The 22,735-nt window shown below is 54.4% G+C and overlaps 1 protein-coding gene across 1 annotated transcript; it reads left to right on the forward strand.

The window, feature by feature from the left end:
* The first annotated feature begins 2,989 nt into the window (after positions 1 to 2,989).
* On the forward strand, positions 2,990 to 19,631 carry PRDM12 (PR/SET domain 12). The gene is made up of 5 exons (XM_049774063.1): positions 2,990 to 3,212; positions 5,558 to 5,748; positions 7,834 to 7,989; positions 17,954 to 18,065; positions 19,204 to 19,631. Exons 1-5 carry the CDS (start codon positions 2,990 to 2,992, stop codon positions 19,629 to 19,631), a joined length of 1,110 nt encoding a protein of 369 aa, XP_049630020.1.
* Positions 19,632 to 22,735: the final 3,104 nt, after the last annotated feature.

The following is a 22,735-nucleotide window of genomic DNA, read 5'->3' on the forward strand; positions in this document are numbered from 1 at the left end:
CGAGTTGGGGGAGAACTCTGCTCTCTTGGGTCCCCATTGGTCCCCGTTTCTTGGGCTCAGGTACCGGTTCTGGGCTCAGCCTTTATTTTTTCCTTCCTAGAATTTGGACTTCCTAGGTGGTCCTCATGCCCCTTTAGACCCCCGTTTCTCGGGCTTAGGTGTCTGGACTCAATATTTTTTAACTTCAGGAGATTTGGGCTTCCTGGGAAAGCAATGCAGTGTTTTCACCTTCTGACCCCCCAAGCTTGATCCCTCCACCCGCCCCCCCAGAACTAAATGCTGCAACCTCAAATGGCACAAGGGCAGGAGGAGTTTTCTCTGTAAGGGATGAAGGGGATCATTCTCCCTCTGCCCCGTGTCCTGGTTCTAGAAGAGGAAAGTGACTCAAAGGACGCGCGTAGGGAAAATGGGGACACAAAAGAACCCCAAAGAAGCAATGGGCCCTGTGCTCTCCTAAAGGTATGGAGGAGACCGTAGGTGCTCCGGGGCTTGGCTGCGCCCCTGAGGCGCATGTCCTCCCCAGTCTTCTAGACTGGACACTCCTTGGAGTTCCTAATTTCAGAGGCCCGACCGGGTGGTCTTCCCTGCCTGAGCGCGGACCCAGCCAGCTCTCGGCGCCTCCCTCTCTGGGGCTCGCTCGGACCCCTGGAAAGAAGCGGAGGTTTCGACCCTCCGAGCCTGTCTCACAGCGCTGCCCTCTGCTGGCGCCGACGCCAGGGCCCGTTTGCTGCTGCAGCTTCCTGGCACCGGGCATTGGCTCTGGGCAGGCTGCAGGCTGGGTGCCAGCGCTCAAAGCCTTTCTTAGCTGCCCCCCCATACACACACACACACACACACACACACACACACACACACACACACACACGGACTGGACTCAGGTGCTCCTGAGCCAAGACCCAACCCTCACCACCGGACTTCAAGATCTGGGCTATGAAGAGGGTTCCCGTGAGGACGAGAATCCTTGGAGGGGTAGAAGAAGAATGGAGTAGCGGTTCCCTCTATTCTGGGATGGTGGGGGGGTGAGATCAGGAAAGCCCAGAGTGACTTTTCCCCCATGATCCCCACCCACCCACCCACCCAGAGCCCAGCCGCCCCAGGGTGCAGAGAGCGCAGCTGGATGCTGGAAATCGGAAACTCCGGGGCAGGTGGAAGTGAGAAGTCTTTCTTTAGTCCCTTTCACTGATCGTGGCTTGGGGGCTGCAGCGCCTGCTGAAAGTGGGGGGTTGATTGGGGGTGCTGGCTGTTGGAACTCAGCTTCTTTCTCTGCAAAAGGCCCTCAGCAAAAGGGTTCTTAGTACCCAGGAGGGGGTGCGGGAGAGTGGGAGGGGCGGTGCGGGAGAAAGGAGAGAAGGGGAGAGAAAGAAACACTGTCAGGCAGGAGAGGCTTCCAGACCACGGAGCAGCAAATCGGAGCTTCCAACCCGGCCATAGCTCTCGGCTGCCTTCGGGCCAGCAGTGGGGTTTGCTCCCAAACGAGGCCTCTGGGCTCAGGAAAGTGGAGGGTCCTCTATTCGATAACCTAGGGAATCAGGCAGAGTTTCAGCATGGGGGGGGACTGCCCTGAACTAGCTAGACCTCCAAGAGAGAGCCTGGAATCGGAGCCCCACGAAAGAGACTCTCCTAAAGCTCTGGGTACCCAGTGCGAGTTTTGCTCCGGCGGCCCGGCCGGCCGGGGAGATCCAGCCCGAAGCTCCAGGCCCGTTTGAAGCGAAGCGCCGGCTCCGCAGCACCTAGGGGGAAAGACAGCAGCACTCCCCGAGGCGAGGCAACAGATACTTCAAAGCTTCCGAGAGGCCAGCGCAATCTGGGGGCTACAGAACCCCTTAGAGACCTGGGACGAGTCTGGGAAGAAGGGACCAGGCCCAAGTGAAGGCGCTGGGAGCGGAGCAGAGGCAAAGGCCCAAACCGACCTGGGCTGGTGAATTAGTGGGTGAGGCCTGGAAAGCAGAGACCCTGGAGACCTTCCACTATTCGGTGGGGTTCGGGGAGACGCAACGACCCTCGCTGTCATCCATCCCACATCCCCATTGCCAGGATCCCTCCTCTGTTTGAATGGGGCCCGAATCCTCCTCCCTGCCAGGCGCTTCTCTGGGAGAGTGGAGAAGGAGGAGGAGGAGGAGAAGGAGGACGACGGCGACGAGGAGGACGGGGGGTGGTGGTGGATGGAGGTGGAGGGTGGGGTGGAGGGAAGGGCTGGGATGGGCGGGTGCAGCCTCCTGGGGGGGAGGACGGAGCCGAGAGGCCCCCCTCGCGCCTCCGCCCTCTGTGCGCTCGCTCGCTCGCCACTTGGAGCCTGTCGAGCCCGGCGGGGTCCTCCAAGTCTGTCGGACGTCAAGGGGGTCATTAATAACCAATTAGGAGGGTCGCTGCGGCTCCTATAAAGGCTCAGAGAATTTTTGCCAAGGGGGAGATAGATAGATAGAGCGTCCGGGCCGGGTGTGCGAGAAGAAGCGAGCGCGCGTCCGGGCGCCCCGCGACTCGCCGCCGCCGCCGCCACCGCGTCTCCGCAGCCGCCCGCCTCCCACCCAGCAGCCCGCATCCCCCGCCCCGCCCCCGCTCCTCCGCCTCCACCCCTGTCTGCAGCCCTCGGCGCCGCCTCTGCCATCGCCACTGAGGCTGAGTCTCTCTCTCTCTCTCTCTCTCTCTCTCTCTCTCTCTCTCTCTCTCTCTCTCTCTCTCTCTCTCTCTCTCTCTCTCTCTCTCTGCGTCCTCGCTCCCCCTCTTTACCTTCCTCCCTGCCACCCCCTCTTCTCCTCCCTCTCCCTCTCCCTCCTCCTGCGTCCTCGTCCTGGTCTCCCCCACCTGGCTCCGCAGCGGTTAGGTCCCTGCGCTCTTGCCCTTGGTTCAGCTGCTGCGCCCCGCATCTCCCTGCGAAGGCGCGGCTTGCCCAAGCGCCCCCCGAACCCCTCGTTGGCGGCGGCGGGGGCGAGCTCCCCTACCCCCTACCCCTCCCCGAGCGCCCACCCTCCAACCCAAACCCGGGCTGCCCATGATGGGCTCCGTGCTCCCGGCTGAGGCCCTGGTGCTCAAGACTGGGCTGAAGGCGCCCGGGCTGGCGCTGGCCGAAGTCATCACGTCCGACATTCTGCACAGCTTTCTCTACGGCCGCTGGCGCAACGTCCTGGGGGAGCAGCTTTTTGAGGACAAGAGTCACCACGCCAGCCCCAAGACCGCCTTCACGGCCGAGGTCCTGGCGCAGTCCTTCTCGGGCGGTGAGTCGAGCGGTTGCGCCGATGCTGCCGTCGGAGCGGAGTGCGTCTCCGCCTCTCCAGCGGCCGCCTTGCCGCAGGGCTTCGGAAAAGGGGGGACACGGGGAGTCCCGATTGGTCGAGCCCGTTGCAGAGGCTCCCAAGGCCTCGGTGTCCCCCGCATCGGTCGGAGGAGCCGGGCGGAGCGACCCGATCAATCCGGGCCAGCCGGGAATAGCTTTGCGCATCCCGCGCGCGTCCTGGCAAGCCCCGCGCGGCCCGTGCTCCACGCCCCTGCAAAAGGAGGAGGTGAAGGAGGAAAAAGAAGACAAGGAAGAAGAAGAGGAGGAGAAGGAGGAGGAAGATCACGGTTCTCAGCCTCCCATTCACTCATCCCCTCATCCTCTAGCCCGCCCCTGTCGCTCCGGCGAGCCGCGCCTAGGTTCCCTCCCCGGCGTTCGCAGCCTTATAGGCGTGTAATAGCAGTTGACTGAGAAAGAACGGGTTTTAAATTCATTTGGTTAACTTGGGCTTGACCCGAGAAAGTTCCCACTTAAACCGAGAACTTTCAAAGGCAGCGGGGGGCCTGTGGAGAGAGGGGGGGGGAGCGGAGGGCGGGCGGTGGAGAAAAAAGCTGCGGCGGGCCAGGGAGCTGCGAGGAGAGCTAGCGGGTTGGAGAAAGTTTCTTTTCTCTGCGTGTCTCAAGTGCTCGCTCTTCACTCATTCATCCATCACCCTGCGAACAATCTTTCTCTCTTTCTTTCTCTCTCTTTCTCTCTCTTTTTCTGGCGCTGGCCAGGGCGTTGCGCTCTCCAACTCTCTCTCTCTCCATCACCGCCCCCCCCCCCCTCTCTGTTCGTCTTCTAATTCACCGTGAACATTGATTCCACTTCCATTCACGCTATGTCAACCATCTGATCCCCCCTTTTTGGGGCGACGGGGATTCCTCGGCCCCTTTTAAACAAGTCCCCTCCGCATTGAGCGACAATTCACTGCGGCAGCATTCTTCCCGGGCTAATGAATTTAGAATTAGCCCATTGCTTTCGAATGGGGCGCGCTGAAAGCCATCACTTGAACAGCGTGACAAATTGCCCGGCCCCGGCGCGGTGGACACCGTTTAACCCTCGCTTTCAGCGCGCCGCTTCGCCCGCGATTTTCCCAGCTAGCTTACAGGGGAACCTTGTAAGACACGGAGGCCGCCCCGTGTGCCCCCTCCCCACCGCTCCCGCCGGGGGGCAGGGGGACCCCGGGGCTTGTGTGAGTGGTGGTGGGAAGGGGGAACTCGAAGAGACGACTTGAGGGCTGTTTTCTGGGGTCCGGGGCGGCGTTTGCCCGCGCCCCGTCCTGTGCGCACGGAGGATCCGAGCGCGCGCGCCCTGGTTCCTGCGGTCCTTTCCCCGGTCCACTCGCGGCTCGCTTTTCCCCCCTGAGCTGCAACCTGCAGGCAGTCCGCGCCGCCGATCTGAGTCTCTTCCAGAGCTGCCGGTCCTCCCCAGTTAGGGGTTCGAGCGTGTTGCTGGGGAACTGCCAAGAGAGAAACTATTCGTTTTTGTTTTGGGGGCCACACGGGTGACGCTCAGGGGTTACTCCTGGCTCTGCGATCAGAAATCACCCCTGGCTTGGGGAACCATATGGGACGCCCCAGGGATCAAACCCAGATCCGTCCGTGTATAAGGCAAACGCCCCACCTCTACGCCATCGCATCGCTCCGGCCCCGAAATAAACTATTTGGAGCCACTGCCGATCTTGGAGCGTGGATCGGGATGCGCGTTGAGCGCCTGGATGTGGCCACGGTTCAGGAGTCCCGCGTGGGCCGTCAACTCCTTATCATGGAGCTGGCTTCAGTTTGTCCCTTTATTTTATTTTACTTTATTTTTACGGAGGGGCCACACCCTGCGATGTGATTCCTGGTTCTGCGCTCAGGAATCGCTCCTGGAGGAGCTCTGGGATCGTACCCGGGTTGGGCGTGTGGGAGACTGATGTTCTCACTCCACACACAAACACACACCCACTGGACTATGGCTCTGGCCCCTCAGTTTACCTATTTCTTTTTTCTTTTTCTTTGCTTTTGTTTGTTTGTTTGTTTGTTTTACTGCCTCACCTGGCGGTGCTCAGGGCTTATTCCTGGCTCTGCACTCGAAACCACTCCTGGCAGTGTTTGGGGGATCCTCCGAGACCAAATCCGATCCCACGCAAGACAAATGCTCTGCCCGCTGTGTATTGATCTAGTTTACCCATTTCTAAAGCCATATCCAGTCCTGGGGTCTAGGCTGCCCTTAACCCTTTCTGGTGAGGGAGGAAGGCCGGGGGCCAGTCTGAGAGGTGCGGAGAATTCCAGGAATCTCACGCAACCCCATGCTCTTCACCAGAGGTCCAGAAACTCTCCAGCCTGGTGTTGCCCACGGAGGTGATCATCGCCCAGAGCTCCATCCCTGGCGAGGGCCTGGGCATCTTCTCCAAGACGTGGATCAAGGCTGGCACCGAGATGGGACCCTTCACCGGCCGAGTGATCGCCCCGGAGCACGTGGATGTCTGCAAGAATAACAACCTCATGTGGGAGGTATGGGGGCTGGAGGGGGCAACGGGGAAGGGGGCGCTTTGCCAGTGGCTCTGGCACCAGATCTTGGGGGCTCCTTGCTGGATGTCCTTGCTGCAGGGACTCCTGTCTGTCCGCAATCAGCCCTTTTCCCGTAACAAGCCCTGCTGTGGCTCCTGCTTCATAGGGGATCAAGGACACCCACAGCAGCCCTGTCCCATGCCAGCAGTCCCAGATCAGTGAGGTCTCCCAGCCTCCCCGAACCAGCCCCTTGAGGAAGAGGCGAGGCAAGGGCTGCTGGAGGTGATGAAGTTTAAATGGTCTGCTTGGGGGGAGGGGGTTTGCCTTGCAGGCAGCTGAACTAGGTTTGATCCTCCGCATCCCATAGGGTCCTCCAGCCTGCCAGGAGTGAACAGAGCCAGGAGGAACCCCTGAGTACCACCGGGTGTGGCCCATAAAGCAAGACAAACAAACAGGAAAATAGGCTGCTCATCTCTGTCATCATTCCTACAGGCGCTGTAGGAAGCAGACAGTAGCTGGCCAGCTCTCTCCCGCATTACACGCAGGAAAGCCGTGCCATCCCCCAACATTGTCAGTGCAGGAGAATCAACCTATGCAAGAATCACCTCTGCAAGAATAACAGCCCCCATATTTATTTCCAGACCCTTCTCCCGGGGACTTGTCCTGCTGTGCCAGGCTGGAGTACCCCCTCCCAGAATCTCCTTTCCCTCACCCTGCCTTCACCTCCACTACCCCACCTAACATACACCATCAACACACACACCAGCTGGTCTCTGGTGCTTGAAGTAGATAATGAGACTTCCCTTCTTCCCAGAGTTTCAAGGATGAACCCCAAAATGTCCCAGGGTTCTGTCGGTCTTTTCCCCCTAGAACTGGGCTACAAATGAGGACCACTTTTGTCTCTGACTTGGATATGACTTGGGGTCACACCTGGTGGTACTCAGGGATTAATTACTCTGTGCTCAGAAATAACTCTTGGGGGGCCTGGAGAGATAGCACAACGGCATTTGTCTTGCAAGCAGCCGCTCCAGGACCTAAGGTGGTTGGTTCGAATCCCGGTGTCCCATATGGTCCCCCGTGCCTGCCAGGAGTTATTTCTGAGCAGACAGCCAGGAGTAACCCCTGAGCACCGCTGGGTGTGGCCCAAAAACAAAAAAAAAAAAAAAAGAAAGAAAGAACTCTTGGGGGCTGAAGAGATAGCATGAGGTAGTGTGTTTGCCTTGCATGCAGAAGGACGGTGGTTCAAATCCCAGCATCCCATATGGTCCCCTGAGTCTGCCAGGATCACAGGAGCGATTTCTGAGCTTAGAGCCAGGAGTAACAACCCCTGAGCACTGCTGGGTGTGACCCCCCAAAAACAAAAAAAAAAAAAAAAGAAAAGAAAAGAAATAACTCTTGGTGGGGTTCTGGAGTCCTATAGGGGTGCCGGAGATTAAACCCAGGTCAGTTACATGCAAGGCAAACATTCCCCTGCTGTACTGTCTTTCTGGTCCCTCTGGGCCCTCAAGATGGCTCCCACCAAGATTTGGGGGAGAGGGCCCAGAGAGATAGTACAGCGGCGTTTGCCTTGCAAGGAGCCGATCCAGGACCAAAGGTGGTTGGTTCGAATCCCGGTGTCCCATATGGTCCCCCTTGCCTGCCAGGAGCTATTTCTGAGCAGACAGCCAGGAGTAACCCCTGAGCAATGACGGGTGTGGCCCAAGAACCGAAAAAAAAAAGATTTGGGGGAGAACCAAGGGGCCTCCCCTCCCCTGACATCCTCCCCTGAAGACCCAGCTGGCCAGCTCTCATGCTCCTGAGAGAACTGTGCATCGGGCATTGGCCTATCTACTCAGCAATGAGCACTTTCATCTGGGGATGGGGTTTTAGGAGCCCATGGGGGACTTCAGATGGGTCCCCCAACCCTCAGTCAGCTAGGAGTTCTTTCTGGCCCTTGGAAACAGAAAACAGGAACCATCCTCCCTCTGGCCATGGGCTCCTCCCTGGCGGATGAAGAGTGACATGATTGTGAGGCACGGAGGGCCAAAGCCCCCCCCCCCCGCACCTCTCCAAGCCAGCCCACTTACCCAGCCTGTCCCCCGCACCCAGGTTTTCAACGAAGACAGCACAGTGCGCTACTTCATCGATGCCAGCCAGGAGGACCATCGTAGCTGGATGACCTACATCAAGTGTGCCCGCAACGAACAGGAGCAGAACCTCGAGGTGGTCCAGATTGGTACCAGCATCTTCTACAAGGCCATTGAGGTGGGTGTGGGGCTTGGGGTCAGGCACGGTGAATGAGGAGTGTGGTGGATGGAGGGGTACACATGCTGGCAGCCCCTAAGACTTGATGCTATGTGGCTAAGCAGGCAAGCACTTCCACTGTGAAGCCCCGTTTCTGCTGAGAGCGCCATGGAACTGGTGCCATTACTCTCCAGGGAGGGAGACTGAGACCAGGCTGATTGCACCTTGGGGAGAGGAGGCAGTTGTTTGTCACATCTGGGGGGCCCTGGGAGACCCAGGGGGTCACCCTCTTCTTGCTACTGGTTGCTCTGGGTGTTGTGTGTTCCCTGCATGTGCATATTGAGCCTTGTGCGGTTTGTTTTGTTTTAGGGCCATACCTGGTGGCATTCAGGGTTTAAGTCTGCTGTACACTCAGAAATTACTTCTGGAAGGTTCAGGGGGGACCATTTTGGATGCTGTAGATCAAACCTGGGTCAGCCACATACAAGGCAAGCACCCTACCCACTGTGCTATCACTCTAGCCACATGATTTTAACCCACATCTAAGACTAGGCAGTGGTGACTTACACAAGGACAGTCCCCGACCAGGACATGCAAGGAGTGAAAAAGTTAGAGATCAGAAAGATAAATTCCAAATCTGGTGGGGATCAGCAGGCCCAGAACTTGCAGAAACAGGGGTGACGGCCTTCCAGAAGGTAGGATAGGAGCTGAGTAAAGCCAGGTGGCCCAGGTGGTGGTAGGGGTGGGAACCCAGGCAATGTCTGGCAGAGGGATGTGACCTAGCACCTGGCCCAGGAATGGGGTACCCCAACTACCTCTTGCAGGTTAGAGGCAAGTGTTGAGTGTGGGATCATCTGCCAACTTTTCTGGACCTCCTCTCCCCCTATCAACATAGAGTCTCTGGCCTAAAAATGGGTATGGAGGGGCCAGAGAGATAAAATGGAGGTAAGGCGTTTGCCTTCCATGCAGAAGGATGGTGGTTCAAATCCCAGCATCCCATATGGTCCCCCGAGCCTGCAGGGGGGCGATTTCTGAGCGTAGAGCCAGGAGTAGCCCCTGAGTGCTGCTGGGTGTGACCCAAAAACCAAAAAAAAAAAGTATGGAAATTTGGGGTAATCTTACAGAGTCCCCCATGCTGGGCTCAAGAATGACTTCCCTGTAGTCTTTTTCTCCCTAAGACTCAGAGCAACAAGACTTTCCAAGGCCTGAGGGGCTCTGAAGGTTGGAAGATTCTAGAACTAGGATCAGACTATTTCTGAATAACCAAAACCTCAGGATTCTTCATGTTCTTGGTCAGTGCTGATGGCTGGGTGGGTCTCAGCCAAGGGGGACTGGGATGAGCAGATGCCAAGGGATTTTCTGGGATTCCAGAGAGATGAGATAGACACGGGCATCCAGGAGCAGCCAGATGGTGCCATGTGGGACAAAGAATGGCCTTCTGGCCATCAGACAAGTCTTCCCTGTGGCCCAACTAAAACCTCCAGCTCCTTGTCCTTCCTCCCTTCCCCAGCCCGATGTTACAAGCTTCATATTCATAACTCCTTCCCTACCCTCGGAGTTCAGAGATGTCACCCCTACCCTCCCAATCCACACAGGCACGTAGGTGCATCACACACGTGCACACACAAGTGTACAGACAACACAGACACTTAACATACATTTCTACAGACACACAACATGTGTAGTGTGCATAGCATTACGCAGCCACATGTGATTATACTCGCGCACATAACAGCTATACAAGCAGACATACAGTCATAAATGCACAGACACACATATGCACGCATGTACACAATATACCCAAGCATACAACCAGGCACATAGGTGTATACATGCCTATGTGACCTACGTAAATTTATGACACCAACACACACACACAAGTACGTATGTACAAACCGCACACACATGCATACCCAGGCACTCATATGCAGACGGGCGCACTGACGCTTGGCCCAATCAGCGCCCACAGAGCCCTTCTTCCTGTTGATCTATCTTGGGGCCTGGGGTCCAGTTGACTCTGACACCAACGCCCAGGGCAGGTGAGCAGATGTGGGAACATCAGGGCAGGTTCACACAGAAATGTGGGGCTGGGGAAGCTGCAGAGCAGATCTAGAGGGACCAGATCTGACAACTAGGGTTTTCAGATTAAGGAGGTCACCATCCTTTGTGGGATCTGCAGAGGGGGTGAGGAAGGGGTGCCTGGGCACAGACCCCGCACTGTGTGACTCAGGATGCCCCTGGCTCATGCTGTTGCTGCTGCTTCTTGCTCAGCACAATTCCCTCTCACTGCTCTCCCTCCATGTTGCCTACATACATGGTTCTCACCTGTGACCCATTTTCTGGGTAGAAGGTCTGAGGGGGGTGAGTACTGGTCCAGAGCCCCTTGGCTAAGTCTGGAACGCAGCTGCTATTTGGTGTCCTTGTGGACATCAGGGAGAGAGCACTTTGCTGTAGCCCATTTCCTTCTTTTCTTCCTCTCCTCTTCCTCCTCCTCCTCCTTCATCCTCTCCTCTTTTTCCTCCTCCTTTCTCCTTCTTCTCTTTCTCTTATTCCTTCTCCTTTTCCTCCTTTTCTTCCTCTTCTTCCTCCTTTCTCCTCTTCTTTTTCTTCTGTTTTGTTTGGTTTGGGGCCACATCATGCTGTGCCCAGGGCTCACCCCCCGTGCTGCCTTAGATATCACTTCTGGGGGCTGAAGAGATAGCATGGAGGTGAGGCAGAAGGTCATTGATTCGAATCCCAGCATATGGTCCCATGAGCCTGCCAGGAGTGATTGCTGAGCATGGAGCCAAGAGTAACCCCTGAGCACTGATGGGTGTGACCAAAAACCCAAAATAAATAAATAAATAAAAAGATATCACTTCTGATGCAACTTGGAGGACCACATGTGGTTCCAGAAAGGAACCTGGGTCAAGTCCAGATAAATGTCTCACCTATTGTCCTATCTGGCCCCTGGTTTTGTCTTTATTTATAACAGCTGCTTACCTTGTGCCTCAGTACAGGGAAATATGTCTCCATTCCAGCCACAGGTGGAGGCGTTCTTGTTCTCCACAGTCAAACCTACATTCCCTCCAACCCTATGTACACATGATGTCGATACTGATGTGGGCAAGGAGCTGAGGGTCACTGTGGCAAGGAGGTGGAAAGAGAGAGAGAGGGAAAGAGAGAGAGAGAGGGAGAGAAAAAGAGAGAGACAGAGACAGAGACAGACAGAGAGACAGAGAAAGACAGAGAGAGATTTGTGTGAGCAAGAAAGGCCCTGGGCTCCATTTCATAAAAGAAGCCAACCTGTGTCTGGTAACAAACACCAAAACATGTTACCTGAGGGTCAGAGCTATAGCACAATGAGGTAGACATTTGCCTGGCATGTGGTAAACCTGGGTTCCATCCCCAGCATCCTGTATGGTCCCCCGAGCCTGCCAGGAGTGATTTCTGAGCGCAGAGACAGGAGTAACCCCTGAGCACTACACGGTGTGTCCCAAATCAAACCAAAACAAATAGCATGTTACCTGCTTCTCCCAGAAAAGTGACCTCTAAGCTCAGGTTTATTAGTTAAAAGTTTATTTCTACAAAGTCCCCAGCTAAGATTGAGTAGATACCAGTTGGACACCACCAGGGCTTTCTGCAGGAAAGAGCTGGGAGGTTAGGATTTGTTTTTCGTTTAGAGCCTGGCTGTGCTCAGGGTTTAGGGTTTAGGTTTCTAAGTTAGGAGGACTCTATGGGGTCCTAGTGAAAGAACCCAGGTCAGCCACGTGCGAAGCAAATGCCTTAACCCCTGGACTAGCTCTTTGACCCCGAGACTAGAATTTTTTTTTTTTTTTGGTTTTTGGGCCACACCCAGCGGTGCTCAGGGGTTACTCCTGGCTGTCTGCTCAGAAATAGCTCCTGGCAGGCACGGGGGACACCGGGATTCGAACCAACCACCTTTGGTCCTGGATCGGCTGCTTGCAAGGCAAACGCCGCTGTGCTATCTCTCCGGGCCCGAGACTAGAATTTTTACACCCCCCCTCCTCCAGTTTTTCTCCAGTCTTTGTGCTCACACATTCCTATACCTTAAAGTCTGGAGTTCTTTTCTTTAGTTTTTTTTTTCCTTTTCTTCTGGGGCTGTTGAGATTTTGTTTTGCCCTATATTGCTTTATCAACTTTGCTTTTCTTGGCGTGGCAAAGGTAGGGGGAGGGCTTTTATGTGCTCTGGTGGTTACCGATTTGCCTGGGTAATAAAGCTAGAATGGCTGGCACCTTGATATGGGACCTCCAGGCAGCACTCAAGCATGTCCTGCCCCATGCTTTATCCTCATTGGAGAGACAGAGCCAAGATTCAAGAGCTGGTGGGAGGTTGTCCGGGTCCTCTGACCCCGCAGCCAGAGCCTCTTCACCCTGCCCTGGGGCCTCCCTGGCCTCTATCTATTTGCTGAGACTCTATTAATTGGTATGTCAGGACATCTGTGCTGCGGGGAATTGAGACTCCTTCCAGATGACTCAGGACCCCTTTTATACTCAGGCTTCTGTTTCTCAGCCGCCGGGTGGGGAGGGGGGCACTCCAGAGTCTCCTGGGAGCATGTTCAGTCTTGTGACAGGAATTTCTGTTGGGAAAACATATCCCAGACCCCACTGCTTTCTGTTGAGGAAAAACAGGAAATGAATACAAGCAAAGCTTCCAGGTTATAGGCTGGTTTGGGGTTCGGATAAGCCCATTGGGATCTTGAGTTGTTTACCTAGGAAAAGACTCAGGGTGCATGTTTCTCCTCCCTGGTCTTGGGGAAAACACGATGTTATATTTGGGGTTCTTGGTAGTGGCTTTGTTTCTAGCATGTCCTCAGCAGTTCTTTAGGTTTTGAGGAGGTCATCCGGTAGGACCCCAGGAACTACTGGACAATAGTATCAGAATCTTTTTCAATGTATGTTTTTTTTTTTTAATTTGGGGTCACAACAAGTGGTGCTTAGGACTTCCTCCTGGTCTCTGTGCTCAGGGTTCAGTCCTGGTGAGCTTGGGGGACCCTATGGGGTTCCAGGGACCGAACCTAGGATGACTATGTGCAAGGCAAGTGCCCTACCCACTGTACAATCTCTCTGACCCCTGGGATCAAAATCTTAGGTTAGGCTGTCATTCTCTGAGATTCCCTCTGGCGTGTGGCAGAAAGGATCCACCTCATTCCCATGCCCCAACAGAGCAGGCAAAGACATAAGGCTTGCCAGGGCTCTGGAAGAGTTTCTTCCCTTCCTGAGAGACCTCCTCACTTTGGGCCTCAAACCCAGGTCAGCCACATGCAAAGCAAATACCCTACCTTCTGTACTGTTACTCCGGTTCATGAATCATGAATAGAAAAATCATGAATAGATTTTCTTTCTTTTCTTTTTTTTTGTTTGTTTTGTTTTGTTTTGTTTTTGGGCCACAACTGGCGGTGCTTGGATTATTCCTGGCTCTGTGCTCAGAAATTGTTCCTGGCAGTCTCAGGGGACCATATGGTATCCTGGATCAAACCTGGCTCCGCCCCAGGTCAGCAGCATGCAAGGTAAATGCCGTATCACTGTGCTACCACTCTGGCCCTGAATAGACTTTTTTTTTTTTTGGTTTTTGGGTCACACCCGGCAGTGCTCAGGGGTTATTCCTGGCTCCAGGCTCAGAAATTGCTCCTGGCAGGCACGGGGGACCGTATGGGGCGCTGGGATTCGAACCAATGACCTCCTGCATGAAAGGCAAACGCCTTACCTCCATGCTATCTCTCCGGCCCCTGAATAGACTTTCTTTTTTTTGTTTTTTGTTTTTTGTTTTTTTGGGCCACACCCAGCGGTGCTCAGGGGTTACTCCTGGCTGTCTGCTCAGAAATAGCTCCTGGCAGGCACGGGGGACCATATGGGACACCGGGATTTGAACCAACCACCTTTGGTCCTAGATTGGCTGCTTGCAAGGCAAACGGCGCTGTGCTATCTCTCCGGGCCCTGAATAGACTTTCTTAACAAAGTTTTTGATTTGGGGCTGGAGCGATAGTACTGTGGGTAGGAGCTTGCCTTGCCTGCAAATTGACCAGATTTGATTCCCAGAATCCTATAGGGTCCCTGAGTTGTCCAGGAGTGATCCCTGAGCACAGAGCTGGGTGTCAGCCCTGAGCACTGCTGGGTATGGCTCATATAATAAAAAAGATTAAAAAATGGGTATAAAAGTAAATATGCTCATTTTAATAAACCATATCATCATCATTGTTGTTGTTGTTATTTTGATATGGAAACCACACTCAGCAGTGCTCAGTGCTTACTCCTAATTTCATGCTTACATCTTACTCTCGGCAATGCTCAGGAGACCATATGTGGGGCCAGGAGTCAAACCCTTTTACTAGATCTTTGGCCCTGTTTATTATTATTTGTATTATTTTGTTTTGGGCCACACCCAGCTATGTTCAGGGATCACTCCTGACTCTATGCTCAGAGATGACTCTTGCTCTGTGCATAGGGATCACTCCTGGCGGGCTTGGAAGATCCCATAGGATACTGAGATTGAACTTCGTTTGCCATGTGCAAGGCAAGCACCGAAACTACTGTGCTACCACTCCAACCTCTGGTTTTGCTTATTATATTTATAGATTTGATTTTGGGCCTCACTGACTAAGCTCAGGGCTCATTCCTGGTTCTAAGATCAGGATCTCTCATAGAAGGACTTAGGGGGACCCTATGAGTGCCAGGGATCAAGCCCAGGTTGCCTGCTGTCCTATCCCTCTGGTCTCAAAGCTTATTATTTTTAAAGATCAGATGCTGGAGGGGCTGGAGTGACAGTGCAACGGTAAGGTGTTGCCTTGCACACAGCTGACCCAGGATGAATCTGGGTTCAATCCCCAGTGTCCCATATGGTCCCCCCAGCCAGGAGTGATTTCTAAGCGCATAGCCAGGAGTAACTCATGAGCGTCACTGGGTGTGTTCCAAAAACAATCAAAAAGTCAGATGCTGGGTCTGAATGATAGCACATCGGGTAAGACATTTTCCCTTGCATGAGGCTGAGCCGAGTTTTATCCACGGCATTCCATATGGTCCCCTAAGACTGTCAGAAATGATTTCTGAACACAGAGCCAGGAGTAACCTGGGCACCACAGGTTGTGACCCAAACCTCTTCCTTCACCAAAAGCATTTATTTACTTGTTTTGTTCGTTGGCTATATTTGGACTCCCACATCCTCTGTGGGTCATTTGTGGGTTCTTAAAGTAGCAACAAAATAGGCCTGAGGGGCCAGAGAGAGAGCACAGTGATAGGGCATTTGCCTTGCAAGCAGATGATCCAGGACTGACGGTGGTTTGAATCCCGGCATCCCATATGGTCCCCCGTGCCTGTCAGGAGCGATTTCTGAGCACAGAGCCAGGAGTAACCCCTGAGTGCCGCTGGGTGTGACCCCCCCAAAAAAAAGTCTGGAAAAACAAAACAAAACAAAAACAGCCCTGAAGGTCTCAGCCACATAGCTCTGGGGGCAGGACAGGGGCTGAGTGGCTACGGCCATTTTCATGACAAGCAAGGCTCAGGCCCTATCCTAGGGTTTGGCTTGTGTCTCTGTCTCAATGGTGACATTGTTTTACTTTTTATTTCTATTTTTTTTATTAAAATATTTATTTAAACACCTTGATTACAAATATAATCGTAGTTGGGTTTCAGTCATTGTAAAGAACACCCCCCCCATGACATTGTTTTAAATCAGTGAAATTCACTTGTCTGTGTGAAACAGGGCAGCCATAAATGATTCACTCATGAAGCTACAGTGGGTAGGAGCTTGCCTTGCCTGCAACTGACCAGATTTGATTCCCAAAATCCTATAGAGTCCCTGAGTTGTCCAGGGTGATCCCTAAGCATAGAGCTAGGAGTCTTTTTTGTTTTCTTTTCTTATATTTGGGGAAGGTGGGGAGGTTTACCTGGTAGTGCTCAAGAGTTTCTCTGGCTCTGCACTCAGACATCATTCCTGGCAGGCTCAGGAGAACTTAGGAGACGCTGGGTTGGTCTTGTGCAAGGGAAATGCCCTCTCTGCTGTGTTATTGCTTCGGCCCCTGGGATACGATTTTTCTGGGCCCTGGAAAACATCACATCAGTGGCAATGAAGAGGCAGCTGGTGAGGAGTGTGCAGAATTCTGGGAGGGGTGGGAGTGAGGGACTTTGGGGCTTACTGAATCCCCTTATCTATGCTGTCCTAGGGGGAGGGGCATGAACATGTGCAGCCTAGATTTCTGAACCTTGATGGGTACCTGGGGGAGGCTAGAGGGGCCTCTCAATGTGGGGATGCACTGCAATATATAATCTGGGATCTGTATCCATACCCCACAGTCCTGCCCTGAGAAAGGGACATGTTCTGGAGTATAGTGGGGTGCTGTGGTTGCAGGAACCATATCTAGTTTTGTGTGAGAATGAAGCTGAGGGGCGGATTTGTGTTGAAGGGGGTCTTAATATTCAAGTCTTGATCTATTTTGGTTTGGGGGCCACACATGGTAGTATTCAGGCAGGGATTACTCCTTCCTGGCTCTGTGCTCACGTTCACTCCTGGCAGGGCTAGGACCATATGGGATGCCAGGAATTGAATCCAAATTGACCATATGCAAGGCCAGTGCCCTACTAGCTGTACTATTGTTCTGGCCCCTAAAATCTGAGTTTCTAAAGTGAGGGTACCTGTGAGATTGTGTTATCCACACTCCTCATTGATACAGGAGGACCCAGATATTGTTTCTCTCTTTTCTATCCTTTTACCAAGGAGCCCACTATTCCTCTCTCTGCACCCCAGCTCTGACGCTCTGACTTCCTGCCCATGAATGACTTTTCTTTGGGGGGGGAGGGTGCCACATCCAGCAGTGTTCAGGGCTGACTACTAGAATCTCTATGCTCAGGAATCACTCCTGCTAGTGCTCATGGGATCCAGTGTGATCCCAGAGGATCGATCCCGAGTTAGCCACATGCAAAGCAAGCACCCTTTCTGCTGTATTGTTTTGGCTCCCCATGAAAGCCTTTGGCCTGGTACCAGACCCCCCCACTGCCAGCTGTTCCAGGTTCAATCCCTGTTCCCATCTGAGTAGAGTACTTGTCTCCTTGGCCTGGCATTTCCCTCTCTAACCCTGAGGTATTTTGGAATCTTGGAAAGGGCCTGCCCAGGCTATGGGAATAGGGAGGTACAGTTACTGGGCACTCAGATATCTTCTTTGCCATCAAGGACTGCTATGAGCTGTTCAGGGTTCAGGGGCTCTGTGGCGATCAGGGAGAATGGTGCATTCTGGAAGCTTCTAGAAGACAGGGACCTGCAGGCCAGATCCAAAGGAAGGACAGGGCCCTGTGGCAGAGACATGCTTCCCTTGGGGACCCTGAGATAACTCTTGAGGGACTCCCACGGGATCTCTCGTACTGTTCTCTCTCTCCTTGGCCCAAGTTGGGCCCCCAACTGGAGTGTGGGGGTCACTCCCTGCTCAGTCTCTGAGCCTGACCATCATTTATGGGGGCCGTCACAGATCCCACACATTTAGTTTTAGAAAGTCAACACCCCTGTATTTGATCAGCTTTTTGGTTTTTGGCATGAATGTGGCATCACTACGGTGTCACTGTGCTGAGGACAGAGGGATAAGGGATAGGGAACAGGGCACAGGATGCTTATGTGCATCAGGAACATGACTGTGCAAGGTGTGCTGCGTATCTGACTGTGGCCCCAAAGTCTCTCAGGAAACAAGCTCCATTCCACTTCTATCCCCACCTCAGCACTGTCAACCCGGAAGTCTTGTAAGCGGGTACAGTCAGGTGCCACCTACAGAGCCGAGATGAGAATGGGGGGAAAGTCTGGGTGCCATGGAGGATGGGGGGCAGGTGACTACACACCAGAGCTTCCTGTGTTCCTGCTGCTGGGCTGTGGTGGGGTGAGGCTGTATTGGGTTCTTGGCTGTATGGAAATCACATGACTGAGCTTTGTATGGGCCTCTCCATGGCAGAATTCTGGAAGCTGGGAGGCCCTATCCTGCTGCCCCCCTAACCCTTGACCTCTCCGTAGATGATACCCCCGGACCAGGAGCTGCTGGTGTGGTATGGGAACTCGCATAACACCTTCTTGGGAATCCCTGGTGTCCCCGGGCTGGAGGAAGAGCAGAAGAAGAACAAGCATGGTAGGTGGCTTCAGGATAATGGCGGGGGGACCCTGGGAGCCCTGGGTTGGGGTGCACAGGCAGGGACAACCTATTCCAGAGTTCAATTCCTCTAGCATTGAGCAACTGTGAGTTTCTTTTTCGTTTGGGTCACACTGAGTGGTGCTCAGGGGTCCGTGTCCAGGGGTCACTTGCAGTGGGGTTCACGGGACCCAAGATGGTGCAGGGAGTGATGTCCAGGTGGGCTGAGCCTTACTTGGACTCAGCACTACTTTCCTTCCTTCCTCCTTTTTATTTATTTATTTATTTATTTATTTTTGGTTTTTGGACTACTCCTGTTGATGCTCAGGAGTTACTCTGAGCTATGTGCTCATAAATCGCTCCTGGCTCTGGAAATCCCATATGGTCCCGAGCCGAGCCTGCCAACAGTTCTTGTGCTTGTTCTTTTGTGGTCACACCAGGCGGCACTCAGGGGTTACTTCTGACTCTGCACTCAGAAATCTCTCTTAGCATCCGTCCATATGGGGAGACCATATGGGATGCAGGGCATCGAACCCCCGCAGGGCCTTGAGCAAGGCAAATACTCTCCCAGCTCTGCTATCGCTCAGGCCCGGGTTCCCATTTTCACAGCTGAAAAGGTGAAGATTCCTTATGCACCGGGCGGTAGGCCCAACCTGGCTTTTGGGAGGCCCCTCTGCTTGTTAGGGCTCCTCCCTTCCACCTATCCAGCCCTCTTGGGTTTGGGGTCCAACTCTGAATGGACCCCCCCAAATCCAGGGCCCTGGGGTGGTCCCTCTGTTTGTTAGGGCTCCTCCCTTCCACCCACCCACCCCTCCTGGGTTTGGGGTTCAACTCTGAATGGACCCCCCCGAATCCAGGGCCCTGGGGCGGCCCCTCTGCTTGTTAGGGCTCTTCCCTTCCACCCACCCACCCCTCTTGGGTTTGGGGTCCAACTCTGAATGGATACCCCCAATCCAGGGCCCTGGGGCGGCCCCTCTGCTTGTTAGGGCTCCTTCCTTTCACCCACTCTCACCCACCCACCCCTCCTGGGTTTGGGATCCAGCTCCGAATGGACCCCCAAAATCCAGGGCGCTGGGCGGGGGTTCTAACCGGCTCGCCCTTGCTTCCTCTCTTCCCCCGGCCCCGCCCCGCCCCGCAGAGGACTTCCACCCCGCGGACTCGGCGGCGGGCACGGCGGGCCGCATGCGCTGCGTCATCTGCCACCGCGGGTTCAACTCCCGCAGCAACCTGCGCTCGCACATGCGCATCCACACGCTGGACAAGCCCTTCGTGTGCCGCTTCTGCAACCGCCGCTTCAGCCAGTCGTCCACGCTGCGCAACCACGTGCGCCTGCACACGGGCGAGCGGCCCTACAAGTGCCAGGTGTGCCAGAGCGCCTACTCGCAGCTGGCCGGCCTGCGCGCGCACCAGAAGAGCGCGCGCCACCGGCCGCCCAGCGCCGCGCTGCAGGCGCACTCGCCCGCGCTGCCCGCGCCCGCGCATGCGCACGCGCCCGCGCTCGCCGCTGCCGCCGCCGCCGCCGCTGCCGCCGCCGCCGCGCATCACCTGCCCGCCATGGTCCTGTGAGCGCGCGCGGGGGGGGGAGGCAGACGTCGCGGCGCGCCCCGGGCACGCGCGCTAGACCACGCCCACTCGTCGATTGAACGGTCGCCAGCGCGTCTCGGGCACGAGCGAGAGGCCACGCCCACTCGTTAGTCCCGGCGTCGGGGGCGCGCCCCGGGCACGCGAATCAGGCCACGCCCACTCCCAGGCCACGACGTCGGGTGTGCCCCGGACGCGCGCGCTAGGCCACGCCCACTGGTTCGTTCCTGCGTCCGGGCACGCGCGCTAAGACACACCCACTCGTTGGTCCCGGCCCCGGGTGCGCTAGGCCACGCCCACTCGCCGGCGCCCGGCGACCGGGAGCGCGCGCCTGCCCGGCTCTCCCCGGGCACGCGCGCTCCAGCCCCCAGCCAGCAAGACGCAGCGTGTTCTTTCTCTTTTGCCTGCATTTTCGAGTCCCCTCATGGCTCTGTGGGGGTTGTTGAACCCACACCCCCAAAACGACTCCTTTCCCAGGCAGATGCTTTTTGCCCGGTAGCCAGATGATGAGGACCAGAATTGCATTCCTTTTCCCCCATCCCCATCCACTCAGTGGGTGCAGCCAGGAGAAGAGATGGATGATGGTCCTCCAGGATCCTCAGGAGGGGAATGGAACCTGCACCCCCAAAAGGGGACCAGAGGAAGGAGGGTGGTAGGTCAGGGACAGGATGCATAAAGAGCATCTTCTGCCCCGTCTTTGGTGGTGCAGAGTGTTGGTGAGGCCTTGGAAGTAGGGGATTGACCAGGATGGGGTTTCGGGGTGCAAAAATGCTCAAAAAGCATCCCAGGCATGGAGGTCCCTGGTCTTCTTCCAATTCTCGCACCCCAACTCCCAATATGTGGAACCCCAGGGATGGAAGAGGCCCGAGTCCTCTGTGAGAGAGAAAGCAAAAACGGTCCCGGGCTGGGCTTCTCCTAGTTCTCCCTGGGCCTCAGTTTCCCCTTTTGGAATGATGGAATCCAAAAGCTGGACCAGTGCGCTTTCCCCTCCAGCTCTGACGTCTCCCTCCAGTCAGAGGCGGGCCAGAAGTGATGCTCTAGCTGTAAAATGCTCCTGAGCCGCAAGGGATGGGGAGAGAGGAAGAATAGGAGGTGTGGGGATCCCCCCACTGAGCTCTCACGTCTGCCCCAGGCCCTTCCCGGTTTGGTTCCCCCCTAATTCCGGCCTCGCGCGCCCCCCTGGTGGCGTCTGTTCCACGTTACCGTTATTTACCCGAACTCCCTTCGGGCGTTTTGTAAAATTACAAATTAAAAAAAAATTACAAAAAAACTATAATATTAATGAAAAAATATAAAGTGTATAGAGTTTTCAAGAAATTGTGTTCTACTTCCATAAACATGGTCACTTTAACCTTGTAAATATTTATCTAAAATGCTATTTACGAAACGGTGATATATATTATTTGATTGTATATGTACAACTGTAAATACCTTTGTACCTCTCTTGTATTCTAAAATAAAAAAAAAATGATCGGAACCTTTCTCATGTTTCATCTGCATGGAGCTAACCCTGCTGTTTGGAAAGAGAAGTTCTAGAACAGGAAGGTTCTAGAAACTCCAGAGGGAGCATCTCTGATTTTTGTCAGTTATCCCTCATCCCCATACAATCCTGAGCAGACGCTTTCTCTTCAAGGGTCAGTGGTAGGAGGCAGCAAGCCCTGAACCCCAGAAAAAGAGGCTGAGCAAGCCCTCATGACTTTCAGCTATTCTCTCTCTCTCTGTCTCTCTCTCTGTCTCTCTCTGTCTCTCTCTGTCTCTCTGTCTCTCTCTGTCTCTGTCTCTGTCTCTCTCTCTGTCTCTCTCTCTCTGTCTCTCTGTCTCTGTCTCTCTGTCTCTGTCTCTCTCTCTCTCTCTCTCTCTCTCTCTCTCTCTCTCTCTCTCTCTCTCTCTCTCTCTCTCTCTCTCTTGTTTTTGGCTCACACCCGGCAGCATTCAGGGGTTACTCTTGGCTCTAAGCTCAGAAATCGCTCCTGGCAGGCTCGAGCGGACCATATGGGATGCCAGGATTCGAACCACTGTCCTTCTGCATGCAAGGCAAACACCTTCACTCCATGCTATCTCTCCGGCCCACTCTGCCAATCTTGACGCATTTCCCTTCGATTTTTCTTCGGTTTGGGGGCCACAACCAAGCAGCGATGCTTAGGGATTACTCCAGCTCCATGCTCAGGAATTACTCTTGATGAGCTCAGAGGACCCTAGAGCAGGGGTGGCGAACAGGCAGCTTTCAGCCAAAATGCATGCTGCTCTTTGCCTCTTATCATTATTTTGTATACTGTGGCTCTTTGCCAAGTTTGGGTTTTGTTTTGCTGCTTCTATGGAGGGACCTCTGAGGAGAGACTTCCGAGAGCGGAGTCCCGTCCCCAGGCTGCGTCATCCTGTCTCCCATCCCTCGGAAACAACTGCACGGGCCAGCAAACGGGGGACCCCTGTGTCACATGCTGGGTCACATCTGGCCGCCGTTAGTTCTGAGTGTGGAGGATGAGTACACCCTCACCATCACTGCAGGATTTTGACCCTCACTCAAAATGGCAAAATGCAATATGTGTTTAATAGATTATTGTTAAAATTAGATGCTTTTGTGTGAGTGTCTGTTTTGGCAGGTCACTGCGTGGTGTGGCTCTCTGACTCTCACAGTTTAAAATTTTGGCTCTTTGTGTCGAACTTGTTTGCCACCCCTGCCTTAGAGGATGCCAGAGATCTAGCATGGGTTGGCCACGTGCAAGACAAACTTGCTCTCTGCTATGCTATTGCTCTGATCCCCTTTCATTTTCATTTTTTAAATTAAATGTAATTTGGGGGGGGTCACACCAGAGATGCTCAGGAATCCTCCTAGCAGTGCTCAAGGGACCCTAAGGGTTGCTGGGGAGGAAACTTGCATAGGCCATGTGCAAGGCAAACACCCTTCCTGCTGAACTATAGCTCCAGTCCTGCAACTAGGTCCTGTATTTATTTTATTTTATTTTATTTTTTTTGGGGGGGGACATATTGGTGGCGCTCAGGGGTTGCTGCTGTCAGGCTGGGGAGGGGTAACCCAGACCTGTCTTGGGTTGGCCACATGCAAGGCAAACACCCTGCTGCTGTGCTATCAC

The sequence above is a fragment of the Suncus etruscus genome, chromosome 5 (genome assembly GCF_024139225.1).
Source record: "Suncus etruscus isolate mSunEtr1 chromosome 5, mSunEtr1.pri.cur, whole genome shotgun sequence".
Classification (NCBI taxonomy): Eukaryota; Metazoa; Chordata; class Mammalia; order Eulipotyphla; family Soricidae; genus Suncus; species Suncus etruscus.